The 22023-nt window shown below is 37.2% G+C and overlaps 1 protein-coding gene across 1 annotated transcript in view; it reads right to left on the bottom strand.

Annotated features, from left to right (window-relative positions):
• Positions 1–400: 400 nt before the first annotated feature.
• The window catches only part of LOC136877138 (glutathione hydrolase-like YwrD proenzyme), a 70144-nt gene continuing 48521 nt past the window's right edge, over positions 401–22023 (bottom strand). The window contains exons 6-10 of the mRNA XM_067150950.2: positions 15063–15234; positions 7642–7807; positions 1220–1390; positions 1038–1126; positions 401–900 (exon numbers count right to left, since the gene is read on the bottom strand). Coding sequence (XP_067007051.2) covers positions 654–900; positions 1038–1126; positions 1220–1390; positions 7642–7807; positions 15063–15234 — 845 coding nt within the window. The 3' untranslated portion in view covers positions 401–653. The remainder of the gene's footprint in view (positions 901–1037; positions 1127–1219; positions 1391–7641; positions 7808–15062; positions 15235–22023) is intronic.

Here is a 22023-nt window from a genome sequence, read left to right as displayed (position 1 = left end):
GCTACACTGATTTTCACCCTCTACCTTCCGCCTCCTCATCATCATCATAATCATCACCACACATCCAGACATGCAAGTCGCCCATGGGTGTCATCTAAAGAGACCTGTGCCAGACATCTGAGGGGTCCCAGGCGTTCTTGACAAGTCTTCCAAAATACGGTATTTGATGATGAAAAACTTTTCAGTCATTGAGCTGGTAATTTAGAGGATGTCTGGAACGCCATTACAGTTCTTGGTGACAACTATCTATTTTGCCTTCTCCTATTCAGTCATAGTCTCATCTACATAGTTGCATCTACAACTGTATTCAGTAGTACCTGGAGGTCTGCCAGAGAGATAGCAATCAGGACAGCATCATCAGCACATTGATATTATTTGTGTTGACACCGTTAATCTGTACACAATTTACCCTCTCATTAAGGGCGTCACTTAAGATCTTCTCCAAGTAGTCCTCTCAGATTTCTAAATGTGACTCAATTAAATAAAAATGGAGATTAAGATATTTTTTCTTAAGCATAGAAAATAAAACAAGGTTATGTTGATCATAGTTGGAGAGAATGGGATGTTTTATTTTATTTTGTGTTTTGAAGTGCAATACATTGTTAAGGGCTGTGGCATTCTAACTCAAGCATAACTGAGTGAACTGTCATTGTTTAATATCCCACAGGACTACCATCACAGCGTGGATCTGCAGCGCCCCACCACACTGTGCTCTCTGTTTCTACGTTTGTATTGTCCTTATTAAACCAAGCACCTTGTGTTATGATGTGTCCACGGCCAAAGGAGGATCTAAGAAAACCGTCAGTTGGCCATTCTGTCTTGTGGCCTTTTGCTACTAGCTCATTCTTCACAGATTCTGCAACCTCTTTCTCAAGCAGAATTGGCCATGGTTGTCTGCGGCTAATAAGAAAGAGTAAAAAATGAAAAAGAGCTTGAGTATAATGGGAATTCTGAAACTTGTTTTCAAAAGGTTTGACATAATATTTCAGATTGAGACATAAGAGAAAATCATATGATCTACATTCTTTTATACTCACTTCGGATTAGCATCAAGAGCTATATAGAAACGCGGAATGTCTAGAGCTTGTTGTGGATCCAGTCCATATTCAATCATACTGAGTAGCACCTATATTAAAAGAATAATGAGAAATGAACAAAAAAAGGATTAAATACACAATAATAAATACTATACACATCGAGAGCTTTCTTTCTTCAGTACCTGAACATGAGCTTGTGGTTGCATAAAGCCTCCCATTACTCCAAATGATGCCAACAGTTGGTTGTCTTGAGTACGAGTTATCATTCCAGGGATGATTGTATGCTGAGGTCTCTTTCCTGGAGCCAGAGCATTCTTCTGTGTAGGATCCAGGCTGAACAGAGCTCCACGATTCTGTCAAACATATATTAACATGATCATAATTTGTTGGGAGTTCATTTTAATTTCGGTAATATTCAACATGTTTACTATGATTTTGACTTGAATGCAAGGCTTCTCATATCTCTAAAAGCAATATTCAAACACTACCAGCTTTTTAGAACTCTTGCAATATAAGATCCCAGTAGCAGTCCATTTTCTGTATTCCTTTAGGAAGAGGCTTCTTTAGGATGTTAACCCCAGGATCTAAAATTATATAGGGCCCCTTGACACAGTTTTATAAATGTTTGTAAAAACTTTTTAATAAAAGAGATGTGATGTAAATTGACAGCAAAAAATTGAACATCAGATGTAGTTGGACAGGACAAACTGGAGGAGGCTTGTAGACACCAGCACATGGCTTGCTGGAGCAGAGGATATTGATAATGATGATGAATAACCAAATACATGGAAATCTTTATTTACGAAAATGTAAAGTTATTCATCGACTTTTTCCTTGCTTTCAGGTGAGTAAACCCATTTATCACATCATCAAAAAATGTTCATTTTATAATATCATCACTGCATGAGAATTTTGCTTTTCCTAGTATCTTCGATGATTAATTTTTAATAACATTTAACCCCTCAGCACAGGAGCAGTTATAATGTGTGATGTTGGAACAGCTGTAACTTGGTAGTATCAGAACATACGCAAATAAAATGTTGGTAATGCACTTGTACTACTCTGATTTGCAAAATAGCTCCCTCTGAAACATTTAAGTAGGCATACCTTCTATTACGATCGCCGTCATTACATTTCCCACTGAAATACGTAGGCACATGATGTACAAGCAAGCGGCTTAACATCACACACCTCGTTATCACCTCCACATTTGGCATTCATTTCCACCACAGCGACATCATTTTTCAAAGAAATATTATTTGAATAAAGATCACCATTACCCAAGTCATTGTAACTGTTCTTCAAAAGCCAAGAAATACTCTCATCACAGAGCCGCACATTACAGCATCCCAGCAAGATTTGGTTGTCACAGCGCAAAAGATCATGACTTTCAAGTTGCCCAGAGGAAAAGAAACTGTCAATAAAGTGAGCTGGTGTATTCACCAAAAGGAATAGGGAACAGTACACTATCCTTGTGTAGAAGAAATTTTGCAATTCCTACGACAGATGGTAGCATTATGCAGAGGCTGCACTTTGTGTACAAGTACGTCACTCCACTCCTGCCAAAGTTTAGGGCATGCTGTACCTAGTAAAGCACTCCTTGCTGTCAAGTTAATTTGGAAAAGTGGAAAATATTGACCTGGAAACAATTCAAATTATGTTAACATTATAAAAATGAAAAATGGTAGCTTAATTTGAATGAACTCATACCTCAATAATTGTTGCAATTCTTCCTGTTCCCTTGCTTATAGATTGGTGCAATTACTGCTTTTATCCAATCAGAAGGTGCCTTACATTCCATTCTAATCTTATTACTTATTACTCTATGAAGTCATTTTCTCACTGTATTCCCATTATATTTCACTATTTCAGGTTTCATCTATTCCTACTGCTTTATGGCAATGTAGTTTATTTGCCATGCTTTCCACTTTCTTGAGAAGCTTGATTTCACTGCCATCATTAGTCTCTTCCCCATGAACTGTATTGTTCGGGACTTCAAGAGGAAGATTTTTTTTTTTACATTGGTAAGTTTTTTAATAATCCTGATTTACTCAAAACTAGTGGGTTTTTTTTATTGATTATTGATAATACTAAGGGTACTAAGGGTATTTATTGATTATTGATAATACTAAGGGTAACACTAAAAATAAAACACCTAAAGTATAATACAGCATATCATTGATATAGCCAGGGCGAGGGGCATGGCGGAAGGTCAGTGGACTGGCTAGCTGGTTGGACTCGTGCCAATGACAGAGCAACGTTTTGTCATATACCTTTCATGTTTTTTTCATTTCCTTTTGCCCTCCCTTGCTAAGATTCTTTTATTCCACTCCAGAAAGGATCCAGGGATGATCTCGTGGGCAGCAAGTGAAACTGTCAGACCCTTCATGCAGTCTAGGGTACAAGAAAGCGTTGTGAGGCATACATACAGTGCTTTGTATGGAAGAAGAGAGTGGATACGTGAACATGTTTTTATAATAATATGGTACAGTAAAACAAACTGCTTTCCTTCATTCCATTGCTCAAGGCTTTCTCCTTTAGAATATATCATCCCTCTGCACAGATAAAGCAGAGAGGTTGCTGACACACTGGCAGTTAGAACTGAAAATCTTCTTCTCAGAAGTGCCTGTTTCTTTAGGCTAACCACCTTACTGTGCTGCATGTAACTGAAGCACGTTGTACAGATATAGGAAGGTTTCTGTTACATAAAATATTTGTTATTAAAATTGTGAACAATATTTTAACAATGAATATTGAATTATCACAACCACATTGTACTCGAAATAAACTTTCAACATATTAAGTCATGTGCAGTACATAATGAAGAGATGTTAAGATCCTTTCTAACAGAACAAATATGATCTAGGCCACCATAGCTCAACTGGATTGAGCATCTGATGCAAAATTGGAAGAACCTTGTGGGTGGGGGACGCAGATGAAGAACACACCCATGGTATCCCCTGTCTGTTGTAAGGGGCGACCAAGGGATAATGAAATTAGAACCATGAGAATACTTGTGATTAGTACCATTACGTGTGGAACACCATGGGTCGATATTACTTGTGACTAGTACCATCTTGCGAGGAAAGCCATGGGTCTACGTTAAATGGGAGCTGTACCATTATGCAAGAAACACTACGGGGCTGGGCATTGTTTGTAATAATTGTCATCTTATGTATTCCACCGGTCAGTTCCACTGCGTTCAGAATGGGCCTGCGTTACCTATGAGTAGTACCATTTTATGAGAAACACCACGGGTTTGGCTGGCGCCCGTGATTAGTATGAAACCACTATATGTGTAAAACCATGGGTCTGCGTTGCCTGAGAGTAGTACCCTTATGTGAGCAACACAACGAGTTTGTGTTGCCATGATGTGTGATAAACCGTGTGTCTACATTGCCTATAATTAATACCATTATGTGAGCAACACCATCAATCAATCAATCACTACTGATCTGCATTTAGGGCAGTCGCCCAGGTGGCAAATTCCCTATCTGTTGTTTACCTAGCCTTTTCTTAAATGATCTCAAAGAAATTGGAAAATGATTGAACATTTCCCTTGGTAAGTTATTCCTATAAACAAATATTTGCCCCAATTTGTCCTCTTGAATTCCAACTTTATCTTCATATTGTGATCTTTCCTACTTTTAAAGACACCATTCAAACTTATTCATCTACTGATGTCCTCCCACGCCATCTCTCCACTGACAGCTCGGAACATACCACTTATGTTATAGACAAGAAAGTTTCCACCTTTTCAATACAAATTTATTTATATAAAAATTCAATCTACAGGACCAGTTTCGACCTTTTTACATACGGTCATCCTCAGCTGTACACTATTACCTTCACATAAGTCAGTTTTATTGATTTGCCTTGTCCATTATAAAAGTCATGATATAGAGTATGTCTTACGTTCTAATTGGGCATACTTAAAGTTAAAATTGACTATATATACAATCTAAAATAACTGTGGGTGAATCTTTTCAGGCCTAAAAATTGTGTAGCTGAATTATTATTAAATATACAGGTACATTATCATTTTAAAATATGTGGTACATGTTGAATGGCATGTTAAAATATACAGTTCATGTTAAAAACTGTTACAATAAATAGGAACACTTTGTTAAATTGAGTTTGGCATCTTGCATTCGTTGAATTTTCTTGTTTTTCCAGTATGAATGGAGAATGTCCGTATTTCATTCGTGAGCGGTGTTCTTATTTTAGTCCTACTATAAATTATGCTTATTCATTAGTTTGATCGATGGACTTCTTCAATGTTGATAACAAGTTTGATGTATGGCCAGAGGTAGTTATGTGCAGCTGTGGTCAAATATTGCCAGAAGTATTGGATATAGTATATTTTTCGGTAAGTGTCAAATGCAGAATGGTGGGTCTTTTTCTGGTCTATAGTTGCTGATATGTGTCTGTGAGAAACGAAAGGTAGAATTAAGAATTTATGATCTGAAGAATGCTTATTTGTGTGTGTGTTTCCAGTAGAATACTTACTATTGCTGCTGTGGTTGGGATGTGCTAGCTTTGGCTGCCTGGCGTGTACTGTATCGTGTTCTTTTGGTGCTAGTGTCCGCTGCTGCAAGGGGAATGGCGGGGTGGATGGGGAGAATTGTTATCATATGAGTAGGGGTGGAGTTGGGCGTATCAATTATCTGCACAATGGCGCGTGTTAACGTTGTTTGTTGATTATTTTAAGATAATAGATTTTTAAGGCGGGGATGGCTTTGTTGAATATGGTGTTTGTTTCTTCTGTAATTTCATTTATATTGTAATTAGGATTTGTATATTGATCTAGTGATGTGTATAGTTCTTCTGTTATATTGAGTAAGGGGCCTTTGGGGTTTATATTATTTTCATGTCATTTTCAATGTTCGTAAAATTGTGTTTATATTCGTCAATTTGTTGGCCTATTGCAGAGAAGTGATTATGTTTTACGGCACTGACGTGTTCATTATATCTGATTGTAAAATTCCTACCGGTACGTCCTATGTAACTTATTTCGCAGTTGTTACATTTAATATGGTATATTCCTGAGTGGTGGTATTTATTAGTATTATTGATTGTCTTGGTATTATGTAAGATATTAATGCTATTGTGTGATGTCTTGAAAGCTATTTTTAGGTTGTGTTTTTTAAATATATTAGTTAGTGGATATATATGCGTATTATTGAAAGTAAATAGTGCATAGTCTTTTTTAGGTTTGTCTATTTTTATTAATCTAGTTTTTGGTTGAGATTTGATTTTTTGAATGATAGTGTTGATCACTTCTTTCTTGTAACCATTTTTTTTAGCTATCTTGTGTATTAATCATATTTCTTCATAAAAATCAGTTTTTGATAATGGTATGTTGAAGGCTCTGTGGATCGTACTGTAATACGCTGCTTTTTTATGAGTATTGGGTTGGATGGAGTCTATTTTGATTGTGTTCATTGTATGTGTAGGTTTCCGGTATATTTTGAATGATAAGTGGTTTTCGTGCCTGGTTATAGTCAGATCAAGGTAATTTAATTTCCGAAACCACTTATCATTCAAAATATACCGGAAACCTACACATACAATGAACACAATCAAAAGAGACTCCATCCACCCCAATACTCATAAAAAAGCAGCGTATTACAGTATGATCCACAGAGCCTTCAACATACCATTATCAAAAACTGATTTTAATGAAGAAATACGAAGCTAAAAATAATTGTTACAGGAAAGAAATGATCTACACTATCATTCAAAAAACTAGATTAACGAAAATAGACAATGAAGGCACTGTGAATTGGATCCACTGATTGTTTTGTTTCATGATCATTTTTTCATCATCCGTTTTAGATTCTAGTCAGTGGATACATTTTGAAGTTTTAATTTTCATTTTGTTCACCTCGTACCATTAGGGGCTGATGGCCTAGCAGTTAGGCTGCTTTAAACAACAAACATCATCATCTCATCATCATCAAAAGTGGAAGGTTGTGGGTTTGAATCTTGCTGGGATCTGGCTGGCCTTTTTTTTTTTTTTTTTCCTGTGTTTAGCATCTTTTCAGTATGTACTATAAGTACTGAATATGCTCTAATACATTGAAAGTTTAATTCTGAATATTTTAACATTTTCCAATTGGAAAGGAACAGTGTATCTATATTTGGAAATATTTGAGAATCCTTTAACAAAATCTCTGTTTGATTGTTATAACCAGTTTCATTTTGGTCGTATGAAATTAGTGTATTTTCCATATAGGTATTCTACTTTGAATGTTAATGTTAATGACTTCTCTTGTAGTAGGCCTAATTAAGTTCTAAATTTGATTGGCTGCTTTTGAGAATAATAAGTAACTAATAACTGCTTGTACCAAGGCATGGTGAGGAATACCTACTACAACTATGAAGATAATCTAAAATGTTAGTCTTATTCAGGTTCTTCAATACTCTCGCCAAGTGAATGCTCTATTTCAAGACAAATAACACTGGTCCTTGCTCCAGTAATTCCAGGCTCATTTGCCACTATATGAACATCACTTCAACAGAAGTTATCAGGCAAGATTCTCACCAACACCAGTGTGACAGAAAGCTGGACTAGATTTTTCTATTAATGTTCTCTACTCACATGTAGGGCAAATCCACAGCCTTGAGGAACAATTCCAGTTCCAAAGGTCATATAGTTGCTATTGATAAAACTGCATGCATTTCCTTCCTTGTCTGTCACTGACAGATAGACTGTATCACCACCCTTCTTGATCTCTGGATTGCCATGTACAGGATATTCATTTGCTCTGTCAACAAATCATAAGTTCAATTACAACCATTAATTTATCTTAGTTTATTATATAAAAGATATATAGTTCTATTTTTGGAGTAATTGTCAAAATGTTGCAAGAAGGATAAAATCTGGTCCTCACACCCACTAAATCCAGAATTAATAACTTCAGTATCATTCTCTACTTTACGGTAAGAGAATGAACATACATAAGGATGGGGAGCAGACAGCAAGGAAGAACATGAAAACACAAACGGACAAGAACAATCGCTACAATTTCACACAGTAAAGCTCTTTCCTCATTAGTCCATGTTCTTTTACACTGCCAACCAAAATTTTCTGGACAAGCATTGAACTGTTAAAGAATGGACTGAGATTAAAAGAAAACAACATACGTATGCAAGGAACTGACAAATATATATTCTAAAACTAATATTTTACAATAAAACTACATTTTTACATTACATCTGAGCAAGAAATAGACAATGTGTACACATTTACTCCCACAGATCACCAGAACACATCAAACTCTTTTCTGATCAAAGAAACTCCGCTTTGCTGCAAGTACACTTAACTATTTTCGGCATTTTCAGAACAAGTTTTCCTAACACTGATCCAGGTATACTTTGCCAGGCATTCCACAAAATGTCCCGCAGCTTTTCCGATGAAGAAGGACACTCTTTTCAGACTTGCCAATGCAACTCCTCCTACTGCAGCTCAATTGGATTTAAGTCCGGGGATTGGGGGGGGATTCCATAAAAAACAATTCCCCAGAGTTTTGTTTGTTTTGCAGATAATTCATGCAATAGCGATACACGTGTCTCGGGTCATTGTCCTGTTGGAGGACAAACCCACTTTGCTGTCCAGACGGAAGTGTATAACGAGATAGGATGGAATCGTAGCCATTTTTGTCCAGTGTTCCTTGAATTCGGTGCAGTCTACCAACTCCACTGAATGTGAAACAACCCCAAACGATCAGAGAGCCCCCTCCATGTTTCAGTTTTTCACTGTAGGTGTTGTACAGGATGATGCACTTTTTCCGATACTGAACAAACATAAACTCATCGCCGTTGCCTGAAAACCTTCAAAACTTGCTTACAGTAATATATTCTGACATTAAGCAATCGATAAACATATTTGTGCGGATTCATATGTTTTGGCCAGCAGTGTACATCCATTCCTTCTCATCCCTTGATGAGCTTATATCTGCTTCAGTTCAGTGGACACCAACAATTATTAGAGGACCAACTTGAAGTGGAAAGTGTCAGATAAGAAGAAAGCAGGATAAATGTAGCAGAAGGGAAGAGAGAAAGATAATTCAATTGTCTCTGTCCTATTGTGTTATCATGTTTGTCCTTGTTTCCTCTTTCTGACCTCTCTCTTCCTACACTGACTTGCCATTATGTGTTTATATCTTTCTGTATAGTGCAGGGATGGCGAACCTATGACATGCCACACAACATACTGATATATTTTAATGTTTTTAACATGTAATATATAAGTCAAAAATCTTGCAACATGGCATATTTCAACATTACACTTTAATAAAGAAGTATGTCACAATTAATTCTTTGGCATTAGGTTAAAACAAAAATATTTCTTATTCCTAAAATTTACCTGTTTTAAAAATGTAATTTTCAGTGATGTTTGCAAAATAAACCCATGAAACATTCAGTCGAACATAATCTAACGCCTAAACTAAGTCAAATGAGGAGGGTTTTATGATGATAACCAGCGGCACACTAGACAGTAAAAAGTAATGAACGGACAAGCTAGTCGGGAAAGGTTATCTATCACTACTGATCAGTCGCCCAGGTGGCAGATTCCCTATCTGTTGTTTTCCTAGCCGTGCAAAGAAATTGGAGGTTTATTGAACATCTCCCTTGGTAAGTGATTCCAATCCCTAACTCCCCTTCCTGTAAATTAATATTTGCCTCAATTTGTTCTCTTGAATTCAGAGAATAGTAGTGGTGGTGGTGATTATTGTTTTAAAAGAAAATATGGAAAGGGTCCGACACTTCAAAAAAATGAAGGTATCGTCCAAAGAAAGACAAGGGGTACAAAGGGCATGAAAATTAAAAATTCTCTAAGATTCGCAAACTTAATACTGTCGGGGCCAGAAAGAACAACTGTTCATAATAATAATAATAATAATAATAATAATAATAATAATAATAATAATAATAATAATAATAATAATAATAATAATAATAATAATAATAATAATTTCATGTGGCTATTTCTAGCCGAGTGCAGCCCTTGTAAGGCAGACCCTCCAATGAGGGTGGGTGGCATCTGCCATGTGTAGGTAACTGCGTGTTACTGTGGTGGAGGATAGTGTTATGTGTGGTGTGTGATTTGCAGGGATGTTGGGGACAGCACCAACACCCAGTCCCCGAGTGACTGGAATTAACCAATGAAGGTTAAAATCCCCGACCTGACCGGGAATTAAACCCAGGACCCTCTGAACCGAAGGCCAGTATGTTGACCATTCAGCCAACGAGTCGGACACTGTTCATGATATGATATGTAGGAGCCATATCACCAGTGCATAGAAGAAACCAAAACAAAGAAAAAGCTCTATATGAACATGTATCCTATTACACTTGATTTCTGAATTATCGTTCCAGTTCTGCTGTAGTAATGGTAGGCATGCTTACCATTACACGGGATGCTCCAAATGACCAGCTGCGGCTTGAATGTTAGCATGCGATTATTGTCTTGTAGAATGCCACACTCTTTCAAACACACAGGGTGTCTGGTGGATTTGTTGGCATCCATCTCATTGGTTTATGCTTGTATTTTGTTCAATGTGCTCCAAAACATGCTCTTCGAAGTCAACAGTTGGAACATCAACTTGTCTGATGCAGTCTTTCACTCATTTTTGAAATATTCCTGTGTTTTGCAGTCATTCACATAATTGCTAGAAAGTTTTCTTATCTAGAAGATGCCTATTTACAGGCAAACAACTTGCTTCTGCCATATTTCATTCATAAAGTCCATCTGCCATTTCCAGTGGTGTAATGTGAAATTAAAAAATGGGAACCTTATTGTTACACCCTGGTGCTAGAAATAAAACATGGAGGTGGACACTTGTGCATTTTCTTGAATTGTACTCCGTTAAATTAAGTTTAAAGATAGAAATGGAATCAACAATGTTATAATAACGGTTATAATTAAAACATTCTAACACTTACCTGAACTGTCTTATACACCAAATCCATCTGTCAGTTCTTCTTTGTTGTTAAAATGTCAATGATTCTCAATAAAAGTGGCATCAGAGGACAGTTCTCCTCAAAGTTTTTTCAACAGCTAAAATGCTTACATTACAGTACACAAATGTGGTTCTTCATAGAGTTTCTTAAATAGATTTTAATCCTTTTGAGTGTACTCATGACTCTTTCGCTATGTGCTATGGTAGCGGGATATGTTGCAACCAAACACAACAGCTTAGTGACCTCCTCATACATCTAGTCTTAGTCATATACAACTAAATACTTCAGTAGGTTTTATGGTGATAAATGCATTTGTTCTTCTGGATAAATATTGAAGAGCTCATTTTCAAGCTGGTCTGACTTAAAATAAGCAGGATACTACCTTATTACTTTGGAAGTTTTTCTATTCCATGAATTTTTTCACTCACTAATTCTACAAACTGGAGCTGTGGAATCTGGATTTTATTTGGACAAGTTGGCAGTTGATGATTTCATATGTCAGTGCTTTCAACTTAATCTTTTAAGAGTTACTGAAACCACACTTTTTTGTACACACTCTTCACTGAAAGCCTTGTGTCTTAGGTTCAGTATATTTGCAATGGCGAGTTATAGTTTGTTATGGCAAGCATTTATATTAACTAGTGATTTCAGAACTTGAAACAAGGGGTCAATCTGAACAAAGCATACTCCGTAACTGCACAACAGATACACAAAATTTGTATCATCCATGTACTTCATCAGTCCCCTTGCACAATTTATAGTGTCACAGTCTCGGTGAGAATGTTCATTGGAATAAAAATTAATGGTAAAGAAGTACATTCTATAAGATTTTCTGATGATATTGCCATACTAACAGAAACAGGCAAAAGTAAGCAGAGAATTATCAACATATTATCAGAAACTTTAGGCAAATGGAACCTCAAAATTAATGCAAGGGAAACAAAAAACATGACAATATGTAAATCCAACAAAACACCTATAACAAACATCAAAACTGACCAAGTGAAACAGTTTTGCTACTTGGGAACCCTAATAACGAGTGATAATCAGAGCATATCAGAATTCACAAAAAGGATAGCCATGGCAGAGAGAGACTTCCAAGATAAAGAGCATGTACTGGCCAACAAATAGATAATAAAACTCGGAAGGCTTTGAAAAGACCTTTGTATGGAACGTGCTTCTGTATGGTTGTGAAAGCTGGACATTAGGAGAGCAGGAAAAGAAAAGCCTAGAGGCAATTGAAATGTGGGCCTGGAGAAGAATGCAGAGGATACATTGGACTGAAGTGAAGAGCAATACCGAAGTCTTTAAAGAGATAGGAGAAAAACAGAGTCTGGTTACTGAACTTGAAAACTGGAAAATGAAATTTGCGGTCACATTCTTCAGCATGACAAGTTCCTTTGTAAATCACTGAAGGAAGAATTGCTGGAAAGATAGGAAGAGGACGACCCAGAGTGTCTTATTTCTTACCGATCTCGATAACTGCAGTCGCTTAAGTGCGGCCAGTATCCAGTATTTGGGAGATAGTGGGTTCGAACCCCACTTTCGGCAGCCCTGAAGATGGTTTTCCGTGGTTTCCCATTTTCACACCAGGCAGATGTTGGGGCTGTACCTTAATTAAGGCGATGGCCGCTTCCTTGTCAGTCCTAGCCCTTTCCTATCCCATTGTCACCTAAGACATATCTGTGTCGGTGCAATGTAAAGCCAATACCAAAAAAAAAACCAACTTATTTTAAGAACCTGCTTCTGAGAGAAGAAAAAAACAAAACTGCAAGACTTCCACTGAGTTGAAAGACTGGCTCAAGATAATCTATGGCTGCAGCAACAAGACTTAGCCTTTAGAATATGATGATGATGATATATTTTCAATAGGTAAAATCAAATTATGGTTCACTATTGGGAACCTGATTTTTGAGTACCAAAGCCTAGACAGGTATTTGTCATACGTAGAGACACTTACCAGGTGTATGGATGTATTTTCCTGTTTCACTAAGAGATGGCACCAGCAAACAGTATGCAGCATATGAAATTGACACATACATCAGTTTGTTCGTCTGACATTAACCTACCAACACACACAAGTTGAGTCCACCAGACACTAGCATCTGTGTTGTATCGTTCAGTGATCATGTCGACGTCTGTGCCTGAAAAGGAACATTTCCAGCACACATTGCTCTTCTTATTTAATCAAAAGAAAAATGCTACAGAAAGTCATAATTTGCTGGTAGAAACATATGGTAAACATACTCTATCGATTAGAACATGTGAGACATAGTTTTGACAATTTAACCATGGTAATAATAATAATGGTGCATGGCCTCCGGAGAGACGGCCTATTAGGCGACCTGCATATCTGTAAAGATGAGAGCCCTACCTAGGTGTAAATGTGGTGATAACAATATGAAAGACAGTGCATGCTCTGATAGACCACGAAAGTGTGAAGACGAGCAATTACAGGCGTTACTGGATGATGACCCAACTCAAACTCAACAGCAATTGGCACAAGCATTAAATGTGTCACAAGAAACAAACAGCAGATGTTTAAGAGCAATGGGAAGGTTCATTAATCTCGGTAAATGGGTCCCACACGATTTGAATGAACGGCAAATGGAAAATCGCAAAGTCACTTGTGAAATATTGCTTCAACACCAAGAAAGAAAATAATTTCTGTACCTAATTGTGACGAGTGATGAAAAATGGATTTATTTTAAAAACCCAAAGTGGAGAAAATCATGGCTGTCACCTGGTGAAGCCGGTCCTTCAACACCAAGGCCAAATTGCTTCAGCAAGAAGACCATGCTTTGTGTCTGGTGGGACCAGAGTGGTATTGTGTATTATGAACTCTTGAAACCCGGCGAAACCGTTAATGCATAACGCTATCGCCAACAAATGGTTAATTTAAATCATGCATTGATCAAAAGACGACTGGAATGGGCCAGAAAACATGGCAAAGTGATTTTGTTACACGACAGTGCGCCGTCTCACACAGCAAAACCAGTCAAAGAGACCTTGAAATCGCTCGGATGGGACATCCTTCCGCAGCTGCGATACTCCCCCTGACCTGGCGCCATCTGACTATCACCTCTTCGCACCAATGGGGCACATGCTCGCAGAGCAGCACTTCAGCAATTTCGAGGAAGTTGGAAAATGGCTCGATGAATGGTTTGCCGCAAAAGACAAGCAATTTTTCTGGCATGGTATTCATAACTTACCTGAAAGATGGGCGAAGTGTGTAGAAGCCGATGGCCAATATTTTGAATAAACAAAAAATGAATTTTTCCTTGAAAATTGTGTGTTTTCTTTACCACAAAAAGTGGCAAAAACTTATGCATACACCTGGTACCTTCCACAACAATCTTTCACTGCATTGTACTACCAAGGAGGCTTGGAGTGGTGCCTCAACAGAATACTTACTGCATCTTGGAGAAGAGGATCATTCCACTGTCATACCGAGTCAAAATGCAGAGTTTTGAAGATTGAGTGCCCATGCTATCAATTTGGATTTACTGATATTCTCAATCGATGGTGCAATCAACAATGGAATACTCATTTTTGAGTATTTAGCTAGAACTGTCACCGAATCATTGAGATGGTGATGAAATGGAGAACAGTGCATTCCTTGCGACAACACGCCTGCCCATTGTTCCCTACTGGTCTCAGAGTTCCTCACCAACAATGGAACTTTAGTGCCTATTTTACCTGACTTAGCTTCCTGCTACCACGATGCGTGTTGTAGTAATGATCAAACAAGTTCATTCATAACTTAAAAAGCTTGAAAAACAAGATGATTAGTCAATAAACTTACCTCGTGGCTGAAGAGCTTTTTGGTTTTGCCAGTGTCACAGATATATTGAATTCTGCAGGTAGTAAATGAAATTCAAATAAAAAATTCAACATTTTTGTGACCCCCTCCCCCGGGCTATTTCTCTTGAACTGCACAAAAAATGCTGCCACTACTAGAGATATGGTATACGTAAGGCCGCAGATGTTGTGAAAATGAAACTCATTCACCCTGAATTTTATAAGCAACAGAATATTACAGTAATATACACTTACTGGGTGGTAGAAATTAGCTGCCGCCTTTCTTCAGCATACTCTTTGCTCAGAAGTTGTTTTACGGGAACTGATTCTTTCTCTGGATCAGCAACATAAAATAAGGTGTCGGCAAAACTTAGCTTGAGAGCTTCAATGAGTAAGTGTAGATAGTCTGACGAGCCAAGACCAAGACCTGGAACAACAGTTCTGTACAAGTTTTTCAAGCATAAAATATATCCATCATTATTACTATTATAAGAAGAAGAATAAGAAGTTCTGATAAGAACAGTAATGAAGGTCAACAGCAGGTGTTACGAGCAAGAACAAATATTGAAACAATGGACAGAAGTAAATTTCTGGACCACTTAGAAAACCAACTCTCACAAGCACACTTCAACACAGACCTCAAAAACAGGAAGCTCTACAATACACTGGAACAATGCTTAGTAGAAGCAGGCAACTACAGCATCAGAAGAAAGGAGACTAAGAGGACCAAATACAACCTAAAGCCATTGACCATCACACTCATAAAACAGAGAGAAAAGCTTCAACAGTCTTGATTCAACTCAGCCAGAGCCAAGCTAGATAGATTGACAAAGAGAGAAATCTGGAATTATACATGTGAACACCACGACACAATTAATAATTTTGTGTGGCTATTTCTAGCCGAGTGCAGCCCTTGTAAGGCAGACCCTCCGATGAGGGTGGGCGGCATCTGCCATGTGTAGGTAACTGCGTGTTATTGTGGTGGAGGATAGTGTTATGTGTGATGTGTGAGTTGCAAGGATGTCGGGGACAGCACAAACATCCAGCGCCCGGGCCATTGGAATTAACCAATGAAGGTTAAAATCCCCGACCCGGCCGGGAATCGAACCCGGGACCCTCTGAACCGAAGGCCAGTACGCTGACCATTCAGCCAACGAGTCGGACACGACACAATTATGAGTAAAATACTGGAATCCACAAAGTCCACTAGAAGAGTGAAGAAAAAGCTAACCAAAGGGAAACACTGGATGTTGGGAGCCAAGAAAGGGTCAGAGGACAGTACGACAAAGAGAACAGAAATATTAGAAGAAGCAATGGGTTTCTACAAAATGCTATATATGAGCTCCCACCAGAACACAACAATGAGAAACAAGCAAGGCATTAGAGAGCAAGTTCCCCTTTTATTGCCTAGTGAAGTGAGGAGCGCAATTGCAGAATTCAAGAACAGCAAAACTCCCAGTGAAAATAGCATCTGGAATGAGTTTATAAAGGAGGGAGCGGAACTTCTAGTACAATCACAGCAATTTTCAATAAGTTCCTGGAAACAGAAATCATTCCAGAGCAACGGAAATCAAGCAGAATCATCCTACTACACAAAAAAGAACCAAAGGGCAGTCTGAACAATAGACCAATAAGCCTTATGGTAAGTTTGTATAAACAGTTCTCAAAGATAATAATAACAAGAAAGGTGATGAAACAACTGGAACCGGGCGAGTTGGCCATGTGGTTAGGAGCGCGCAGCTGTGAGCTCGCATCCGGGAGATAGTGGGTTCGAACCCCACTGTCGGCAGCCCTGAAGATGGTTTTCCGTGGTTTCCCATTTTCACACCAGGCAAATTAAGGCCACGGCCGCTTCCTTCCTATTCCTAGGCCTTTCCTGTCCCATCATCGCCATAAGACCTATCTGTGTCAGTGTGATGTAAAGCAAAATAGCAAAATAGAAACAACTGGATGAGAATCAACCATGTGAACAAGCAGGTTTCCACTCAAGCTTTAGCACTGTAGACCCCATTCACAACCTCATCCACATCATTGAGAAGACAGAAGAATTCAATCTATTGGTGTACATAGCTTTCGTTGATTACAGCGAGGCATTTGACTCAATGGAATGTTCAAGAGTACTCCAGGCACTAAGCATTCAAGGAATAGATTCTAAATACCGTACGTCAAAATTCTAGAAAATGTCTACAAGCAGAGTGTCACCAAAGTGAAGACTGAAAAAGTGGACAACCCTTTCGCCTAAGCAGAGGAGTAAGACAGGGCAATCCATAAGCCCCAAGCTATTCAACAGCGTGCTGGAAGATGCATTCAGAAAACTACAAGAGGATGACCAGTATGGCATAAAGATAAATGGGAAGAAACTGACAAACTTAAGAATTGCTGATTACATCATGCTGATCGCAAGCTCCCACATAGAACACATGCTTATCGAACTAAGTACAACCATTAAAACAGTAGAACTCACAATGAACTATAACAAAACAAAACTATTGTCCAACAGGCCATCAAATCCAACCATAATTGATGAAAATGTACTGCAATATGTTGACAAATACATTTATCTAGGTCAACTAATCTCTAACAAAGAATGGACAAAGAAGTAAAGAGAAGAATAACTCAAGGTTGGGAGGTCTTTTGGGGACTGAAATTCATCCTGTTGGATAGATCATTAAACAGGAAACTCAGACTAGTTGGACTCAACACCAGCAGAGTTAATAATAGTTTTTTGAGATTTTGATTCAATACTATGCAATAAAACTTTCACCAAAGGAGTACTAATCCACAGAAACAAGGAATTTGGCCAAATATCTGAGGGTAACTACGAGGTTTAATGAACATTGCAGGCACTAACATCTTTGCCAGCCAGAGAGGTCTGATGCCATACATAATGACCATCAAATTAACTTTGATGCAACATTTGTCATTTATAAAGAGAAATGTTTTACACCTAGAGTCATTTGTGAAGTGATAGAAATTGCTAAACACCCAAATAATTTTAATTAAGAGGACGGCTATATACTGAGTAGAACATGGCTACCCTCCATAGTTAAGTCTTAACATCTTTCTCCTAGACCAAACGATTCCAGCTGAGGTACTCCCATGGCCCTGGCACTGTGCTTTATGACAATTCTGTAAATACACAAACACATAATTTATTCTGTACATACATTGCATTTGCTTTAATGTTCATTTAATATTTAAGTCAATTGTTGACATTATTTTGCGGCAACTAATTTACCAATATTGGGTACAATCGATTTTGCAGTAGAAATTCTAAGACAGCATCAGACAGAGATGTCCTAGTTCTACATTTATTTAAATTCTGAATTGAAAACATCTGTTCACATGTATAAGTTGTACCGAACATTGACATAAATTTTAAGGCAAGTGCATGAAGTCTGGGAAGTTCTTGTGGATGAACACCTTTATAAAAGGAAATTAAATCACTGCTGTAGTGGTAGTACCTGTCCGTTAGGATTGCTACATGTAATTAATCTCATAATAGAACCGTATTGAGGACAATATATTAAAATTATAAAATCCTTTTATCAACAACCACCTACTCGATACAATACATTACTCATTGAATTATAAAATAATCATGAGGTGTCTTAAATAATGGAACATGTTTCGTTCGACATAGCGAACATCATCAGCCGTTAATTTACAAAGATTAGGTCAGGGCCCTGAGCTGAAATGATAAAAAATGTTAAAAGAGTGACAATGCCGTAATAAAAAATAAAATGATAACATTAGACTTGAAATTATAACAATATGTACAGATTAACAGCAAGTATTTGTAGTGGAATACATTGAATGATGGTAGTCTGTAAAGTTAAAACAATCATGAGGTTGTTAAAGTAAAAAAATAGATATAGTGGACCTTAAAATATATGTCAATGCGTGAAACATGGATTAATTATTGACGATGGAGTTCTTTAAATTGAGCAAAAACAAAGGTTGAAATAGAGTTTATTGAATAGTACGAGTCAAACTGAACCAGTTAAAAGGCGCATGGCGACGAAACTAAGGTTGATATGACGTGAACTCCAGTAGTTAGGAATTCTGTAGGAGCCAAACACAATACCAGAAGAAAATATACAAGTTGAACTAGTCCGTATTTACACGCTAGCAGTAAAATTAATCGTATACAACGCAGGACACCAATGGTGGACTCGTTAAAGAGTAACTATAATCTTGAAAGTAGGGAGAGTTCCAGAAAACCAGAGATGGATGGAGCAGATTATGGCACAATTGGAGTTAGAAATCTGGAATGAAAGAAAAGGGAGGAAAAATGAAGTTATGTTATAACGAAAAAAAAAAAAAAAAAATTGTAAAAGGAGGCTTACCCTTGGGACTAGTGTGAGGTGTTCGCTAGCGTTGGCTGCGTGAAGCAAACTGGCGAGTAACCTTATTGCTGCTTCTAGTGTTGTATGTATGTATACGTAGGGGCGGGGAGCGAGTCATGTGAGGAGGAGGGGTGACCGATTCCTTGGGCGGGTCGGGTATTCGTGGACGGGGTGTCGCATGAGAGGGCAGTAGAGTAGTAGTTGTTGTATTATTAACAGTTGTATAATTAAAGATTCTCGTAAAGTTATTGTTATTTATATTGAAAAGAGAGAGTAGTTCTGGAATTTTCTCGATTATTGGACTTTTAATTTCTGAAGTATCATTTAAATTTTGATTTCCGTTAAAGTGCTGGTCTAGGAATATGTTCTCAAACTCTGCCATAAGTTTACTTTTATTGATGTATTTCAAGATTTGAAGGTCTTTTTCAATTGTAGTAAAACTGTGGCCAGTCTCTTCCATATGGGTGCTCATGGCGGAATACTTTTTATGTTTCAAAGCGTTGTAGTGTTCAAGGTATCTGGTCAAAAAGCTACGTCCAGTCTGTCCGATATAGGAGAATCCACAATGGGTGCATTTAAGCCTATAGATACCAGAGTTCGAGAATTTATTGTGATTAATGTTAACTATATTTGAATTGAAGAATATATTACGGTTCGTGTATCAGGTTCTATAAGCGATATTAATGGAAGAGACTGGCCACGGAAATTTTTTTATGTCTTTCAGCGTTGACATGCTCCTGGTATCTTACAGTAAAACTGCGCCCTGTTTGTCCGACATAACTTTTTTTTACATTGGTGACACTTCAATTTATAAACTCCTGATTCAGAAAAAAAATTTCCGCGATGGTTCAACACATGAGTTCAACCGGACATCAATTTACAACCATAGAGCAGGATTTAACTATATTACATAAAATAAACAAAGGAGTTCTCCTTAACACATTAGAAAATCTATACATTTATTTAGAACAAAAAAGCAATCAGGACAATAACCTAAATGAAACTATTGACATTAGAAATCCTATATTTGAAGGGACACTATCAAGTCTTGAAGTTTTAGGCAAAAAACACAATACAAACAGTAAAAGGATAAATAAGACCGAACCTCCGCCATTTTGTACATCCCCTCTCCCTAGCCCTTCTAAAGTTAATGCCGTGACAGTAACCGACACGCCCCCACCCCTCTCTGCAACCTTGCCTCACCGTAAGGAGGAGCATTCAACGGAACGCACACACCATTACTATACAAGACGCAAAGCAGCAACAAATGTCCCTCCAGGGTCACAGTAGAATTGGAGTCTAACATAGCAAGGTAAAGAACTTTTTTATACATTTAGTTATTATGTAAAGACACATGTTTTTTTAAAACAAATTTCCATTTCCGTATTTTATTTCATTTCAGAAATTGAAACGAAGCTCCCTTCACAAATATTGTTCAGCAATCAGCTTCAAAGTTCCACATTAGACTCAATCAAAGGCACCATAAACAAACTCATAATATATAACAACTTACCGGGAAGGAACAGAAGATAAAACATTCAATAATTTGAACAGTGTTACGAAGTCTAACATTTTTTTAAACTTTTAACCGCAAACAGACATTTTAATGTAACAAAATGAAATTTTTAACAACTATTCAAATTAATAAACATAGTTTTTAAGCTGACCAACTATGTAATCACCCGCTCTCATATCATGAACACACTAACCCCTACATTGTTTTTAATATCATTTAATGTAATTGGTAATTTTAGTAGTTTTTAAGTGAATCAATGTACCGTACCTGCAAATTAACATGTTTTAAATCTTAGCAATTCACCTAAGCTACAATAACAGCTGAGGATGTTCCGAAATAAGGAGCGAAACATGTACTGTTGATAAATAAAAAAATTGCCAAAAGGCAAAAAAAGTATCAAAACGGTGGAAGAATTTTAAATATTGTAAAACTTAGTGATTAAATTTTGATATGGAAAATGAAGTTGATTACTTGCAATTCTAAGGCCAACCAGGCAAATAAACAAGCTAACATCTATTTCAATCTAAAGGTGAAGGTAGCTAAGTTAACTAAGGACATAGATTTCTTAAAGAAATGTCTTAAAGACAACCTAGTTCCTAAATTTCTAAGTAAAACCCAAAAGAAACACGTACCCTCCAGGCACCACTTTGAAACACAAAAGAGAGTCAATCAAATATGGCTAAAAAATGAAATAAAATACCTTTATAGAAAGAAAGCATTTCTCAATGGTAAAATGTATTTGGCACATCTCCAAAGTCCAACACTACTGTTACCCTTAGAATGGGATTCGTTTCAAAGATACATCCATGAAAAAATGGATATCATTTTAAGTAAAAAACAGGAAACCCTTAATAACAAATTAACATCGTTAAAAAATACCAAAATAAAAAATGAAAATGGCAAAGCTTAATCTTCAAGTTCAGAAAATGAATTGGAAGAATACCCTTTGCCCGTTAAGAATATTTCTATGGTTAATCTCACTGATGAGGAAATGAAAACCCTAAGTCAAGGCCCTAATTTCAATTGGATAGGTAGAAACAAAGAAAAAGAGCTAATAACTACCATTGCAGAAGTAGAAACAGCTATACAAAAACTCCCTAACGAAGTTCAGAGTGACATCAGACACGAGGTAAAAAAGAAAATTCCGAACCTAGTAAAAGGCTTAATAGTTTCCCATAACAGAAATAAACCTACTTCAAGTTTATCACATAAAATAAAACAAGAGGAAATAGTAATTACCAAAGCGGACAAGGGAGGGAAAATAGTAGTTTTAGATAAGGAGGAATACATTAAAAAAACAGAAACTTTCTTCAATAATACACTTTTTCAGAAATAGATCGAGACCCTACAA

This window comes from Anabrus simplex, chromosome 7 (genome assembly GCF_040414725.1).
Source record: "Anabrus simplex isolate iqAnaSimp1 chromosome 7, ASM4041472v1, whole genome shotgun sequence".
NCBI classification, from domain to species: Eukaryota; Metazoa; Arthropoda; class Insecta; order Orthoptera; family Tettigoniidae; genus Anabrus; species Anabrus simplex.
Note: the sequence above shows the minus strand (reverse complement) of the source record. Positions and strands in the feature narration are given on the sequence as shown.